Source organism: Fusarium phalaenopsidis (assembly GCF_050370095.1).
Source record: "Fusarium phalaenopsidis strain FUZ10S chromosome Unknown contig_32304, whole genome shotgun sequence".
NCBI lineage: Eukaryota > Fungi > Ascomycota > Sordariomycetes > Hypocreales > Nectriaceae > Fusarium > Fusarium phalaenopsidis.
Genome location: NW_028145404.1, coordinates 1,789,162 through 1,803,345, shown reverse-complemented (window position 1 = coordinate 1,803,345; position 14,184 = coordinate 1,789,162). Strand labels below are relative to the sequence as shown.

The following is a 14,184-nucleotide window of genomic DNA, read 5'->3' as shown; positions in this document are numbered from 1 at the left end:
CTTCCTTTTTTTTCTTCTTGCTTGGTTGGTTGGATTCAGTTTCCCATCTTGGCTTGGATGAGCTGTGCTGCTGCTGTTCCTGCCGCATGCCTGCTTCTGCTCCTTCCTGCAAACCACATGTCACGGCCGCCAGCTCCAAAGTGACTTGGCTCCGTCCTTTTCAATCATCTTCGGCCCCGACGCGTGCGCCGATGCAAATTTCCCTTTTCCCTCTTGACCCCGTATTCCCTTTTATCATCCCGTCGTCGCTCAATTGAACCATGAATCTGGGGTGATCTCCATCTGCTCACACTCGCCGTTTCTCTCCTGTCCCGTCTCCGTTCGTACCGACCGCCCCCCTTAGCTCGTCACCCGACCTCGGTACCTTCAAAGTCAATAATCGGCATCACCGTTCATGTTGATGTTCAGCCTCGGGCTGTACTCGCTGTCGATTCTCTAGCTGCTTCCGCTGGTACTGTTGCTGCTGCTGTTGGTCTGATCTACTTGATCGCTCAGCTCCATCATCATGTCTGTCAACGGCCACCACACCGCATACAGTCCGACCTCCGTGTCGTCATCCGCGTCTCACGGTCTGTCCCACCACAACAATATCCTGACGGCATCCATCACATCGTCCACCTCGTCCCGGCATCCCTCAGCAATATCAAAAACCTACCGCCAAGCGTCGACGCTCTTCCTCACGCGTCGTCTTCCCGAAGCTCTGACAACTCTTCTCCCTCTCATAACTCCACCCGAAGCTATCGATGATGGCGAGCCTGCACCAGTCACACGTGCCTCAAGGACAACACGCGTCAAGGTCTGGAGCTTGTATCTGACCATCCTCAATGCCATCATCGAGTTGGAACCCGAGGAGGGCAAGGATGCCTTTGGAAACCAGGAGTGGAGAGCCTTGTGCACCAAGGTCCGGGAAGGAGAGATTTGGGACGAGGTCGCCAAGAATGGTTACCACGGCGTCGAGGGTGACGTCGATTCGGACGTTGTCATTAACCTGTAAGCCTTGCTGGAATGTGCCCGTTTGAGACCTTTGGCTAACTGAGACAGGGCGACATTGCTGCTCGCACACGCTCGCGACCAGACCCTCAACCAGCACAAGCTCGAGGCTTACCTAGCCGCCACAACCACCCCCGACCTCGACGTCGCGGGTCGGCTTGCCGAATCCCCCAGTTCGCGAATGTCCAATCGCTACCGATCTCCGGCCAAAGGAGCGAGCGGCGCCGACACCCCCAGAGACCTCAACGCCCGAGTTAAGATCCTCGAGCTATACACATTACACGTACTTTTGCGAAACAATGAATGGGACTATGCCCGTGAGTTTATCAGCGCTAGCCCCGTCTTGGATGAAGAGCGCCGCGAAGCGTTCCTCCAAGCATTGCAAAGCCTCCATGAGGAGCAACAAGAGCATGAGAGGCTTGAGAAGGAGGAGCGTCAACGCCAGGAAGATGAGCTGCGGAAAGAAATTGAGGAAGCCAAGAGGCTACGTGCTGAGAATGAAGAGAAGGAGCGGAAGCGGATAGAGGAAGAGCGCGCAAAGCGCGAAGGGAGCGAAGTCGACTATGGAATCGACGAAACCCGAAGTCAAAGCGGGTCAACTCGGCCACGACATTCCAGAGCACCATCAACCGCATCCTCGAGACCAGCCAAGCCAGCCCGACCAGCGACAGCGAGGTCAAACGGCAAGGCCGTCCCGAATGGCAAGGCAATCTCGCAGCCCCCTACGCTTACCTCTCGTGCGTCTATGGTCATCACGCGACTACGGGCCATTATCGAGAACCTGGGGTCTACGCTCAACGCCAACCCCTCGCTCGTGTTCAAACTGTTGGCGTTCATTATGGGTTTCATTCTCATGTTTGGCCATGCTGGCCTTCGTGAGCGAGTCAAGCGGATACTAGCGGCCTCTTGGAATAAGGTCAAGGCGACAGCTGGGATGGGAGTCAAGGTCAGCTATATCTGACCGCTTTCTACTGTTGTATTATTTAGTGTCCAGCCGTTATAAGGAGTTTTGGTATGGGACCTAGTATTTCAAAACCAGATATGATAATCACAGCTAAATTCTGTATCCTGCCATAAAGTCCAGAGACATGAATTGACCAACTTGATCCAAAAACCGCATTTTCCCATCCTTGATAACGCCCATAACACCAGCGATGCCATGTTTAGAAGCTTGGCTTGATTTTATCCACAAAACACCGCAATCCACGGCCCAACCCGGGCCACCGATTGGTTAATATTGCGTTGTACGATTCGTTTTCTTTTGGTAGAATAACTGGAGGACACACAAGTCAGTGACCCGAAGCCTAATGATGACTTAAGAATCCTTCTACTCACATCTGTTCTGGAACTTCCAAGGTTTATAATCTTCGGACAGCCGTCGCGATCCTTCTCGAGACGCGTGCACTCGAAGCAGTAAAAGGCATCCGAGATGCCCTCACCGCCGCACACGACGCACTTGTTCTGGTAGTTGCCGAAGCTGCACTCGTCGCAGATGCGCACAAGGGTCGTGGGCCGCACGTAAGAATCGCATACGGGACATTTGCCGTCGCACTTGTCGCAGAGGCGGCCGATGGCGATGCCGGCCTGCTTGCGGCACATGACGAGATCGCTGAGGAAAGGTCAGTTAAGTTGAGTTGGAGGGAGCGCGTTGAACTTACGGATGATGACGAGACATGGTGAAGAATGCCGCGATGAATTTCACGAGAAATTAACAGGCCTCTTTGTTTGAGAAGTCTTGTGGTGGTGAATCAGAGACAAGAAGAGGGAGAGGTCGCAGAGCTGGAGGTTGAAGAGGTGAGTGTAGCGCTGGAGATTTCTCAGCCTTGCCGCGGTCTTCTGCCTGTTTCGAATGCGAGGGCCAATCAGGACGCCACACTCCAGGCGGCCGAGGCGGGGCGCTTGTGGCTGGTGCCACTCTCGACGCCAGATTCCTCGACATTTGCTCATTGTCAGTCCCACCTTCTTCAGCCTCGACAAGGGATCCATCAACCATCCATCCTCCTTATCTACGCCTCAACGTCCGTGCCTCAAGCTGTACTTAACAGCTCGCCATACTGTTTTCAGTTGTTGAGATGCTGTATGATGCGATTTACTCAAATACGTGATCATATCGAGAATGGCCACTGATGCTGAGTACGTTAAACTCGAGACCTGCTGCCTCGGTACAGAGCGCTAACTATATCGCAGAGTTCGTCCATTGGACGATGTGCAACCCAACACCGATACCAATACGGATGCGCCAGTCCATGACCGTCAAAATACTCCGGAGAAAGAAGCGTTGAAGAGAAGGGCATCAACCGACGAGGAGGAAGGCTCCGCCAAGCGCATCAGGCGTGATGATCATTTCCGCGAAGCAACCGACGAGCGACCAAGGAGAGGGTCCTCACAAAGTCGCCGAGAGTCCCACAACAGCTCTGTAGCCATCGATGCTGATCGCCGTAGGCTGGCGACGCAAGAGGAAAAGAAGCGCGGAAAGCGACTGTTTGGGGGACTCCTGAGCACCCTGAGTCAGACAACAGGCAGTTCACAACAGAAGCGTCGTCTGGAGATTGAACGACGGCAACAGGAGAGGCTCCAGAAACAGAAGCTCGAAGATGACAGGGCGCGTGACGAGAATAGGGCACGGCTCACCGGGATTCGGATGGCTGAGCAGATTGTTTTCGATGAGCAGGTGGTATGTCAAAGGCAGAAGCCGAGTACGTGTTGGCATACAGGCGCTGACGCGGGATACAGATGCGGAACAAACACTCCAAGATGCTGGTGACGGCCCGGTACTTGCGGACAACGGCACATCCGCGAATAGTGAGTTGGGCGAATGATTGACTCTTTGCTAGTGCTGACGATGTTAGTATTATCTACCTTGGAAGCTTACAGAAGAGCAAGAAAACGAGATAGACAACCAAGTCGGGCAAGCCAAGGCCACAATAGCGCGGCAACTGGAAGCCTTCGCGGCCAGGAAAGAGCGACATGCAAAGGACAGCGGTCGAGACAGGCGATCGTCTTCTCCAGTCACAGCACCTGTTCCAGCACCCGCGAGTGAGACTTCAGTCGACAAGGCGAGGAGTACGAACGGCTCAGAACATTCAGGGCGAGCTCCAGAGAAGGAGCATCATCATCATCATAACCATCACCATCATCATGATGAGTCGGCAGATGTGTTGGAGGAGGCTGAAGAGGACATGGTGATTTACTAATCTGGGGGTTGTTATATCATCTCGCCAGCCATGATTTAGCAGGATTATTCCCTATTTCTATTGCTGTACTTCTGCAATCATTTGGTGGGATGCAAGGTGTTCTAGCTTGGTGTCATGAGATGCATCTTTGATGTCGGAGAACGACGTGCATTTCATGGAAGTGGGCATCATGAGGGCGCTTCTACTTTGGGATTTATCATCAGCATCAGATACCAATTTGACTCGATACCGCGCTCAGTTCTCTTTGACCTTTCATTGGTGATCTCGGCGGTTCGCTCCCTCACTCATGACCGTGCTTTCGCCATGTGCTTAGCCATTGCCATGCAAGCAAGCGGGAACTACAATGCACGTTTCAGCGGGCGACATCTCACCGACGTGACACGGCCAGCAAAGTCGCCGTCGGGCCCGGGCCTGACGTCGCTATCAGGAAGTCTTGTCCGGCCGTGCCTCGGCACCTTGGACACCACCCCACCCTACAGGTTTTGGAGTCTTGGAGAGGAACCTAGGTCCGCGAAGTCCGAGGAACGTTGGGGACTTTGCGAGCTTGGATTATTTCTTTGAACGGCCCTTTTGCGGTGAGTGATTAGTGAGCCCGTTTCTAATTGAGTTTTCCGGGTCGCATTGATGATCTTGAAGGGGCATCCTGGGTGCGAGTCGCGTCTCATAGGTGAGAGATGGAGTCCATACAGACGGACAGAATCTATAAAGAGACGATGGCCCCGAGGTTGCGGACTGGATTGTTTTCTCTCCAAGCATAATCCAGTCTATAAATATTTGTTCAGTCCAACGTCGTGGACTACCTTTGTCGACATACAACTAACGACGTCATCATAGTTCATCAACCCACACAACTACACACCTCGCAATCTCGCAAACACACAGCCAACATATCCAGCCATGGCGCCTGATAAGCTCGTGCCAAATGACCCTCGTGTCAAGGCCGAGACGGCAGAGATCCGGGGCAAGACTTACAAGTACATTGTCGGAGAGCCTGAGAAGACTCCCGTGGCAACCCTAGTTCTTGTCCACGGCTTCCCGGACCTTGGCTTCGGATGGCGTTACCAGGTTCCTTACTTTATGTCCCTGGGCTTCCGAGTTGTTGTCCCTGACATGCTGGGTTATGGCGGGACCGATGCGCCTGAGTCTCTGAAGGAATACACCTATAAGAATCTAGCGGCAGACATCAAGGAGCTGGCTCATAAGTTTGTTGGAGAAGGACAAATCATCCTCGGCGGCCACGACTGGGGCGGTGCGCTCGTCTGGAGGATCGCCATGTGGCAGCCCGAGCTGATCAAGGGCGTCTTCAGCGTCTGCACGCCTTACCACCCGCCATCCGAGACTTTCATCCCGCTCGAGAAGATCATCGCCAGCGGCCACCTGCTCAACTTTACCTACCAGCTTCAGTTTGCCGGCCCTGACGTCCAGGACCGCATCCAAGGAAAGGACAAGGTGCGCCAGTTCCTGAACGGCCTGTACGGCGGCCGCGGGCCAAACGGAGAGTGGGGGTTCAGCACCAAGGATGGTATCCTGTTCGACAACCTCCCCCTCCTCGAGCCGTCGAAGCTACTGTCAGAGGAAGAGTTCGAGTACTACACAGAGCAGTACGTGGCACGGGGGAGCCCCGAGCTGCGCGGCCCGCTGAACTGGTACCGGATGCGGGAGCTCAACCAAGGGGACGAGGTCGAGATTGCCAAGGCGGGGCACAAGTTTGCGATGCCGGCGCTGTTCATCACGGCGACGGAGGATGCGGCACTGCCGCCGGCCATGTCCCTGGGCATGGACAAGCATTTCGACAACCTGACCCGAGGAGAGGTGAAGGCGTCTCACTGGGCGCTGTGGCAGGCGGCTGAGGATGTCAATGGGCAGATTGCCAAGTGGGCGAATGGGGTGCTCAACGGGGCATCGAAGGCATCTCTGTGAGCGTGGGATAGTGTAGGGATATGACTTGATGTACGATGAATGACAGCTTTTCAAGCATTGGCTCTCTTTCTTAGAGTGAATGTGAATATTGGAGGTTGTTGGAATAAGTGGTGTGTTGGGCACATGCCGGATGCGAGTTAGAATACGGCAAAGTTATCTGACTGCTGACGTATCGGAAAGAGTTTCAAACGATGTATGTATTGATTTGACGTTATCAGATACTGGCAAGTGAATTCTTGGCTGGTTTAGAACAAAGCTTGCTCGACTAATACAGCGCTCCATTGCTGACATGGACAGGACCCCGATCCCAACCACTCACCCCGTGCCTACATGACATGAGCTTACTTTGAGATGGTTGGTTTGCGAGCTTACTACAGATCTAAGATGAAGAGAAAGCTTGGCCATGTTGGAAAAGCAATAGAAACGTCTGCCTGTCCATAAGAGGCATCCGGATACCTACCATGACATTGGCAATGGATGGATCGAGGTAGTACGTTGCGAGGTGACGACGTCCCTCCCAGGGGATTGGGGCGTTTCTGGTTTCCCATCCATCGAAGGAGGTACTTTTGGCCCAAACTGACAGTTAAACGAAGGTAGCGTCACCAAGTAAAATTGCGTGACAGGGTACCTCGGGTGGATCCGATGAGGAAACGATCGATACATTGAAATGCTGGGACCCTCTCGTCCCCTCCGCAATTACGTCCCCTGGCGTTTTCTTGCGTGGCGGGCTTTATTAGGGTGCTCTCCAATGCTGACGACCCTGGGATCCATGGCCACGAATAGCAACACATCCCATACGAACGACGAGATGCTCAGCCTGCCACCGCCGCTCAAGCCCCCTTTGAGAGGATGGATGTGTGGATGAATGAATGGAAACGAAGAGGACCAACTGCTGCGCGGGGTGGAATTGGGACATGATTCGGCCAGATCCTTGCAGTTGAAGTGGAATTGCTGCTGTTGATCCTCCTCTTGCTCCTATCCATATCCACCTCAGTCCATCCCTGAGTCCCTCCAGGCCCCTCCATTCCATATTCTAGCACTGTGAACCTGCGACGACGGCCTGTACCCTCTGGACAGTGACAGGACAGCCCGCCTGCAAATCTGACCTACCGCGCCAGCCCCCCCAGAACCCGAAACTCTCATTCACCAATTCAATCCCATCCCACGGGCGACACCTAATCCCGCTCGTGTTGCATTGTGAAAATTTCTATCCTCCTATTTCTGATCAATTTCCCTTTTCAGCAAGCTTTGAAGATTGTTATTGTAGCAAACCAAGTCTTCCAAAATTTTTTGTTACTGTCTGCTTCGCTGAAACATCCAGCTCCCAGAGCTCTCCTGGCGTCTTCTGGCCAATCACCGCCTGCAAGCTGGCCACACCAAGTCCCTTGAGGCTCAGTCGACGTCCCACACCCGCCGCTGCACGGCCTCCAGCCGCTGGAGTCCAGAATCCGTCTTCGCCCAAAGCTTGCGCCTGGTAAAAGGAGGCTGTGCTTGTGCTTGTGCTGTGCAGTGCAAGCCAACAACATCATCCGCATCCATCACATCCATCGCAAAGAGTCGCAGCTAGACTGGACCTGTGCAAAGTGTGCTCAGTGTTGCTGACGGGACCTACCCTGACCTGACATCCACCCACTGAGAGCAAACCACAGACACCGCGACAGGGGCGCCTCCATTCGTTGCTTTGATCCATCCCATCCATCGACTGCCGTCAGCTTTGTTGCTTGGCATCCTTCCGCACTGCCCGACCTCCATCTTTCACAGCCAGCGCAGCGCAGCGACACCACTGCATCCGCCAACCGACGTCACGAACATCCTTCCTCTCCTTCTACTCCCACCGAATCGATTATCCCATCGCGAATAAACCGTCCCGACGATTCCGCATGCCGACCGTCGCTTTCGCGAACCGATAGTCTGACCCTGAATTGTCCGCCGCCATGGCTGGGCGACCGCCTGGAGGAGGCTTCGACGGAGGTTCCTCGAATATTAACGACAATCTCCTGCTCGACCTCGACAATGACCAACCCGTCTACAGCGGTGGTCAGCGCTCCACCCTCAATGATGACGACCTTATGCGATTTCACGAACAGAACCAAGATCCCCAAGGACGGACCTCGGTGTCCTACGATGACTTTGTCGGCGCTCGAGATGCGAACCGGCATGCAGCCTCACGGCCTGGTGGTGGTTTGGACGTGCCCGGAGCGGGCTCGGGTAACAGCCCGTACCTGACGCGGCAATACAGCCAGACGTCGGAGCTGGGTAACTACCAGCGCTACGCTGACGATTTTGACGATTATCCTGCCGATGGAGATTCATATTACCACCAGGGCAGCGCAAGAGCTGATGAGAGCACACCGGGCCTGGGCAGGAACACGGCGCGGAATAGGAACAGCGTCTTGAGCTTAGGCGGAGGCTTCTTTGGGAGGGTCAAGAACAAGCTGGGTATGGGCCAAGGATACTCGGAGATGGATCTGCCTCTGACAGAACCGGGCCATGAGCGAGGCGATTCTGTCGGTGGGAGCTCTCAGCAGCATCAAGCTCAGAAGAAGGGCTTCGACATGGGCAACTTCAAGTTTGGCTTTGGACGATCCAAGCCCGACCCCTCGACTCTGGGCCCCCGACTCATCTATCTCAACAACCCGCCCGCCAACGTTGCCAACAAGTACGTCGACAACCACATCTCGACGGCAAAGTACAACGTTGCGACCTTCCTCCCCAAGTTCCTGTTTGAACAATTCTCAAAATTCGCAAACATCTTCTTCTTGTTCACAGCCGCGCTTCAGCAGATTCCCAATCTGTCACCCACAAACCCGTACACAACCATTGCGCCCCTCATCGTGGTGCTCATCATCTCTGCCGGAAAGGAATTGGTGGAGGATTACCGGAGAAAACAAGCCGACAATGCCCTCAACACAGCCAAGGCGCAGGTTCTCCGTGGCTCGACCTTTCAGGAGACGAAATGGATCAATGTTGCTGTTGGAGATATTATCAGGGTGGAATCGGAGGAGCCTTTCCCGGCTGATCTGGTTCTTCTCGCTAGTTCAGAACCCGAAGGCCTTTGCTACATTGAGACGGCCAACCTCGACGGTGAGACGAATCTCAAGATCAAGCAGGCCCTTCCAGAGACCTCCACCATGGTCTCGCCGAGCGAGCTCAGTAGGCTGGGCGGCAGAATCAAGTCGGAGCAGCCCAACAGTAGCCTGTACACATATGAGGCGACCTTGACGATGCAGACCGGTGGGGGAGAGAAGGAGCTTGCTCTTAACCCGGAACAACTACTTCTGAGAGGCGCTACACTGCGAAATACGCCCTGGGTTCACGGTGTCGTTGTCTTTACCGGTCACGAGACGAAGCTTATGCGAAACGCCACTGCCGCTCCTATCAAGCGCACAAAGGTTGAGAGGAAGCTGAACTGGCTGGTCTTGTTGCTGGTTGGTATTCTGCTGGTGCTGAGTATCGTGAGTACCGTGGGAGACTTGGTTCAGCGAAAGGTGGATGGCCCTGCGCTCTCATATCTTTACCTGGACTCAACAAGCACCGCTGCAGATGTCGTCAAGACGTTCTTCAAGGACATGGTCACATACTGGGTCCTGTTTTCGGCTTTGGTTCCCATCTCGCTCTTCGTCACTGTGGAGCTGGTCAAGTACTGGCACGGAATTCTCATCAACGATGATCTGGACATGTACTACGACAAGACGGACACTCCTGCGACCTGTCGAACCTCGAGTTTGGTGGAAGAGCTTGGAATGGTCGAATATGTCTTTTCGGACAAGACGGGAACCCTTACTTGCAACCAGATGGAGTTCAAGCAGTGCTCGATTGCTGGCGTTCAATACGCCGACGACGTGCCCGAGGATCGCCGCCCAACCACGATAGACGGTGTTGAAGTCGGACTTTTCGATTACAAAGCTCTCAAGTCCAATCTCAAGGACGGACACGAGACGGCGCCTGCCATCGATCACTTCTTGTCCCTGCTCGCAACCTGCCATACCGTCATTCCCGAAATGGACGAGAAGGGTAATATCAAATACCAGGCTGCTTCTCCGGATGAAGGTGCTCTTGTTGCTGGTGCCGTGGAGCTTGGCTACAAGTTCACTGCTCGAAAGCCCAAGTCTGTTCTGATTGAGGCTAACGGCCAGGAATTCGAGTATGAGCTTCTTGCTGTGTGCGAATTCAACTCTACTCGAAAGCGAATGTCGACCATCTATCGATGCCCCGATGGCAAGATTCGATGCTACTGCAAGGGCGCTGACACGGTCATTCTGGAACGTCTCAACGATCAAAATCCCCATGTTGAGGTGACTCTCCGACATCTCGAGGAGTATGCATCGGAAGGCCTGCGAACTCTGTGCTTGGCTATGCGAGAGGTGCCGGAACAGGAGTTCCAGGAGTGGTTCAAGATTTACGACGCGGCTCAGATGACGGTTGGAGGAAACCGTGCTGACGAGGTGGACAAGGCTTCTGAGATTATCGAGAAGGACTTTTTCCTGCTCGGCGCAACCGCTATCGAGGATCGACTCCAAGACGGCGTCCCTGAGACCATCCACACGCTGCAGCAGGCCAACATCAAGGTCTGGGTTTTGACCGGAGATCGACAAGAAACCGCCATCAACATCGGTATGAGTTGCAAGCTCCTCAGCGAGGACATGATGCTCTTGATCGTGAACGAAGAGACAGCAGCCGCCACGCGAGACAATATTCAGAAGAAGATGGACGCTATTCGGACACAAGGAGACGGCACAATCGAGACGGAAACGCTGGCCCTGATCATTGACGGAAAATCTCTCACGTATGCGCTCGAAAAGGACTTGGAAAAGCTCTTCTTGGATCTTGCCGTCATGTGCAAGGCCGTCATTTGCTGCCGTGTGTCTCCCCTCCAGAAAGCACTGGTTGTCAAGCTGGTCAAGAAGTATCAGAAGGAGTCGATTCTCCTCGCTATCGGCGACGGAGCAAACGACGTCTCGATGATTCAGGCTGCCCATATTGGTATCGGTATTAGTGGTGAGGAAGGTCTCCAAGCTGCGCGAAGTGCCGACGTGGCCATCGCTCAGTTCAGGTATCTTCGAAAGCTTCTTCTGGTTCACGGTGCTTGGAGTTATCAACGTGTCAGTAAGACGATTCTGTTCTCGTTCTACAAGAACATTACCTTGTATATGACACAGTTCTGGGTAAGTAAAGATGAGAGTGAAAGAGAGAGCATGGCTAACCTCTTACGCAGTACACGTTCCAAAACGTCTTTTCTGGTCAGGTTATTTACGAATCTTGGACGCTGTCCTTCTACAACGTCTTCTACACTGTCCTACCACCCCTTGTGCTCGGTATCCTGGACCAGTTCATCTCGGCGCGTCTGCTAGATCGATACCCCCAGCTATACGGCATGGGCCAGCAGAACTACTTTTTCAAGTTTAAGGTGTTCTCGCAGTGGATCGGCAACGCCATCTACCACTCCATCGTGCTCTACATCTGGGGAGAGCTCTTCTGGTACGGCGACCTCATCCTTGACGACGGAACGATTGCTGGGCACTGGGTCTGGGGTACGGCCTTATACGGCGCTGTTCTGCTCACCGTCCTCGGCAAGGCGGCTCTGGTCACCAGCAACTGGACCAAGTACCATGTCATTGCCATCCCCGGCAGCATGGCGTTCTGGTACCTCTTCATCGCCGTGTACGGTATCGTAGCGCCGATGGCGGGTGTCTCAAAGGAGTACCACGGTGTGGTGCCCAAGCTCTTTGCCAACCCCGTCTTCTGGCTCCAGACACTCAACCTGGCTGTCATGTGTCTGCTGCGTGACTTTGTGTGGAAGTATGCGAAGCGCATGTACAAGCCGCAGACATATCATCACATCCAGGAGATCCAAAAGTACAACATTCAAGATTATCGACCAAGGTATATTGGGAGTATTCCTCTTGTGGTTACAGATGCTAACAAGGCACAGAATGGAACAATTCCAAAAAGCTATTCGCAAGGTGCGACAAGTACAGCGCATGCGCAAGCAGCGCGGATACGCCTTCTCGCAGGCAGACGAGAGTCAAACGCGTGTGCTCCAGGCATACGACACGACAAAGCATCGTGGACGATACGGAGAAATGGCCAGCTCAAGGCCATCCGGGAGGTAGACGCTAGCCCCAGCGTTGTGTGGGAGAGACAAGCTGGTGTGAATTGTGTATCAAAGGAGTCAAATCTTCTGGCGCGGATGTTTTGGGAGGGGAGGGGTTCGTTTTTTGAGACTCCGTGATTATTGCGCGCATGACGAAATACAAAACAATCCATTGGGAAACTTTTTTATCATTGTTATTTGGGGAGTTGGATGCTGCTCGGTTTGAAGCTGCTTTGGGGGAGTGGTGGCTTTTGTTTCTGCCCTGTATCAATGGCCATGCTTTTGGAGGGTTTGGTTTTATTACTGGCAGACTGAATTCTCATGATTCGTCTCCTTTGAGGAGGCATTATACTGTTAACTAGATCAAGCGATGATGGAGTGGAGTGTATAGGCTCATGCCGTATGAAACTGGGAATTGTCATGTATTGTGTTGCTTGTGTATTGTGTAGGATGGGGGTTGTTGCATGATGGGGGAATGTTGAATTGACTGTTCTCGACAAACCTTGCTGATATATAGAAGCTTACGTTTGCGTATTTGCCGTGCGGTGTCGGTTGATTGTCGAGGTAGATTACCAGTTAGCAGAGAAGAGACACGGTGTTTCTGTTCATGACGAAGATGGGCCGTACTGTTTAGCAATGTGGCTTTGATGCCCTTTGGGGCAACCAAGAGTCAAGATGGCAGAGACAGGTCGACAACGGAGTTGAAAGAACGAGACCAAGTACCCCGACACAACCGGCCTCGAGTAAATGATTCCCAAGCATGAACCACATCTAGACTAGACGAAAAGCCCCCCCCGGTGGCAGGCTAACTAACGCAAGCAGATCTCTCGCACACGGACCAAAAAACAAGGAGATCTGAGACACTGGGTAACCAATCTCTCTACTCCGCGGACTTGGGGTTGATTCCAAGGAACAACTGCCGTCTTGAGGATCTTCACCCATGGCGTTCATAAGATAGATGTCGGTGAAGGGGTAGGATCAACAGAGTAGTGATCTACTTTGTTCCAGATACTCGGTATCACCAGACGAGAGGAGAAGACTCGCTAAGCTGATCACCGACATGATGAATGATGCTCACATCCCACGCAACGCACGCAATGCAAGTAACACATCGTCTCCAAATCACGCGAACAATCACACACTTTCTTCCTGTTCAGCTCTGAAACCAGCCCCCATTAGATCACCAGGCCCTCCCCCCCTATTTTCCCTCACCTCAACCCCCCGGAACGCCTCGTGCTTGCTCACATGACGCCTCCCCCGCGTCCGCGCCCTCGAGGTGCATGCCGCCACGACGCAAGGAACTGGTCTTTTTTTCTTGTCTGACAAGGTATTAAAAAAATGTTTCTCGCCTGCACATTTCCGTCCCTCCGTCATCTCCTTTCATCCCCCCTGTGGGCTAGCAACAAGAGTCCGGGGTAAAGTAGCGGCAGGTTCGGGGGACATGGGGGCGGGAATGCGGAAGGGTTTGTTGAAAATCTGGGGAAAATCCGGGGGTGGTAGGGGAAAAAAACATGGGGTCGGCGACGGTGATGGAGGGTGGCTGGCTGATTAACAACAAGCGAGAGCAAAAGATGAGTGAGAGAATGAGGTAATCGTCGTCGATGATGATGAATTATCGGTGTATCATGATGTTATCTTATGTTATGCTATGCTTTGCTTCTAGGTATATCTTGTTTGTATGTTTGTATGATGTATGTGTAAATGCGCTCAAAGAAACCTCCCATGCGTGTAAATCAATAATGCGTAACCCATAAGAGCGTCGGCATAATAGACGGATGCCTTTCGTCAATGATAGAAAATGCTTGAAATATGTTGCTGCTGAAGCGCCACAAGAAAAGGCGATCAGTGAATGCCTCCCAGAGAAAAGTCCAATCAAAGCAAGACAGATGACTCGTTCTGGTTCGTTGGTGTCTGTTGTGGGTGTGTGATGAGACAGGAAATGACCACCGGAGAAAGAGAAGGAGGAGGATGAGGGGTGTGATTTGA

General features: G+C 53.2%; 5 protein-coding genes across 5 annotated transcripts; 4 read left to right on the top strand and 1 right to left on the bottom strand.

The window, feature by feature from the left end:
* Nucleotides 1-505: 505 nt before the first annotated feature.
* On the top strand, nt 506-1,951 carry LRP88_09858 (uncharacterized protein; the record flags this gene model as incomplete). The annotated part of the gene is made up of 3 exons (XM_083246334.1): nt 506-990; nt 1,042-1,574; nt 1,638-1,951. 3 exons carry the CDS (start codon nt 506-508, stop codon nt 1,949-1,951), a joined length of 1,332 nt encoding a protein of 443 aa, XP_083097447.1.
* Nucleotides 1,952-2,221: 270 nt separating this feature from the next.
* LRP88_09857 (PHF5 family protein) lies at nt 2,222-2,665 on the bottom strand (the record flags this gene model as incomplete). Its single annotated transcript, XM_083246333.1, has 3 exons — nt 2,222-2,263; nt 2,326-2,599; nt 2,649-2,665. 3 exons carry the CDS (start codon nt 2,663-2,665, stop codon nt 2,222-2,224), a joined length of 333 nt encoding a protein of 110 aa, XP_083097446.1.
* Nucleotides 2,666-3,106: 441 nt separating this feature from the next.
* On the top strand, nt 3,107-4,184 carry LRP88_09856 (pinin family protein; the record flags this gene model as incomplete). Its single annotated transcript, XM_083246332.1, has 4 exons — nt 3,107-3,123; nt 3,178-3,664; nt 3,724-3,792; nt 3,840-4,184. The coding sequence occupies 4 exons, from the start codon at nt 3,107-3,109 to the stop codon at nt 4,182-4,184; spliced, it is 918 nt and encodes a 305-aa protein (XP_083097445.1).
* An 897-nt stretch (nt 4,185-5,081) lies between these two features.
* Nucleotides 5,082-6,104, top strand: LRP88_09855 (alpha/beta hydrolase; the record flags this gene model as incomplete). The annotated part of the gene is made up of 1 exon (XM_083246331.1): nt 5,082-6,104. One exon carries the CDS (start codon nt 5,082-5,084, stop codon nt 6,102-6,104), a length of 1,023 nt encoding a protein of 340 aa, XP_083097444.1.
* A 1,934-nt stretch (nt 6,105-8,038) lies between these two features.
* LRP88_09854 (aminophospholipid-translocating P4-type ATPase DRS2) lies at nt 8,039-12,217 on the top strand (the record flags this gene model as incomplete). Its single annotated transcript, XM_083246330.1, has 3 exons — nt 8,039-11,269; nt 11,320-11,987; nt 12,037-12,217. 3 exons carry the CDS (start codon nt 8,039-8,041, stop codon nt 12,215-12,217), a joined length of 4,080 nt encoding a protein of 1,359 aa, XP_083097443.1.
* Between the last annotated feature and the right edge of the window lie 1,967 nt (nt 12,218-14,184).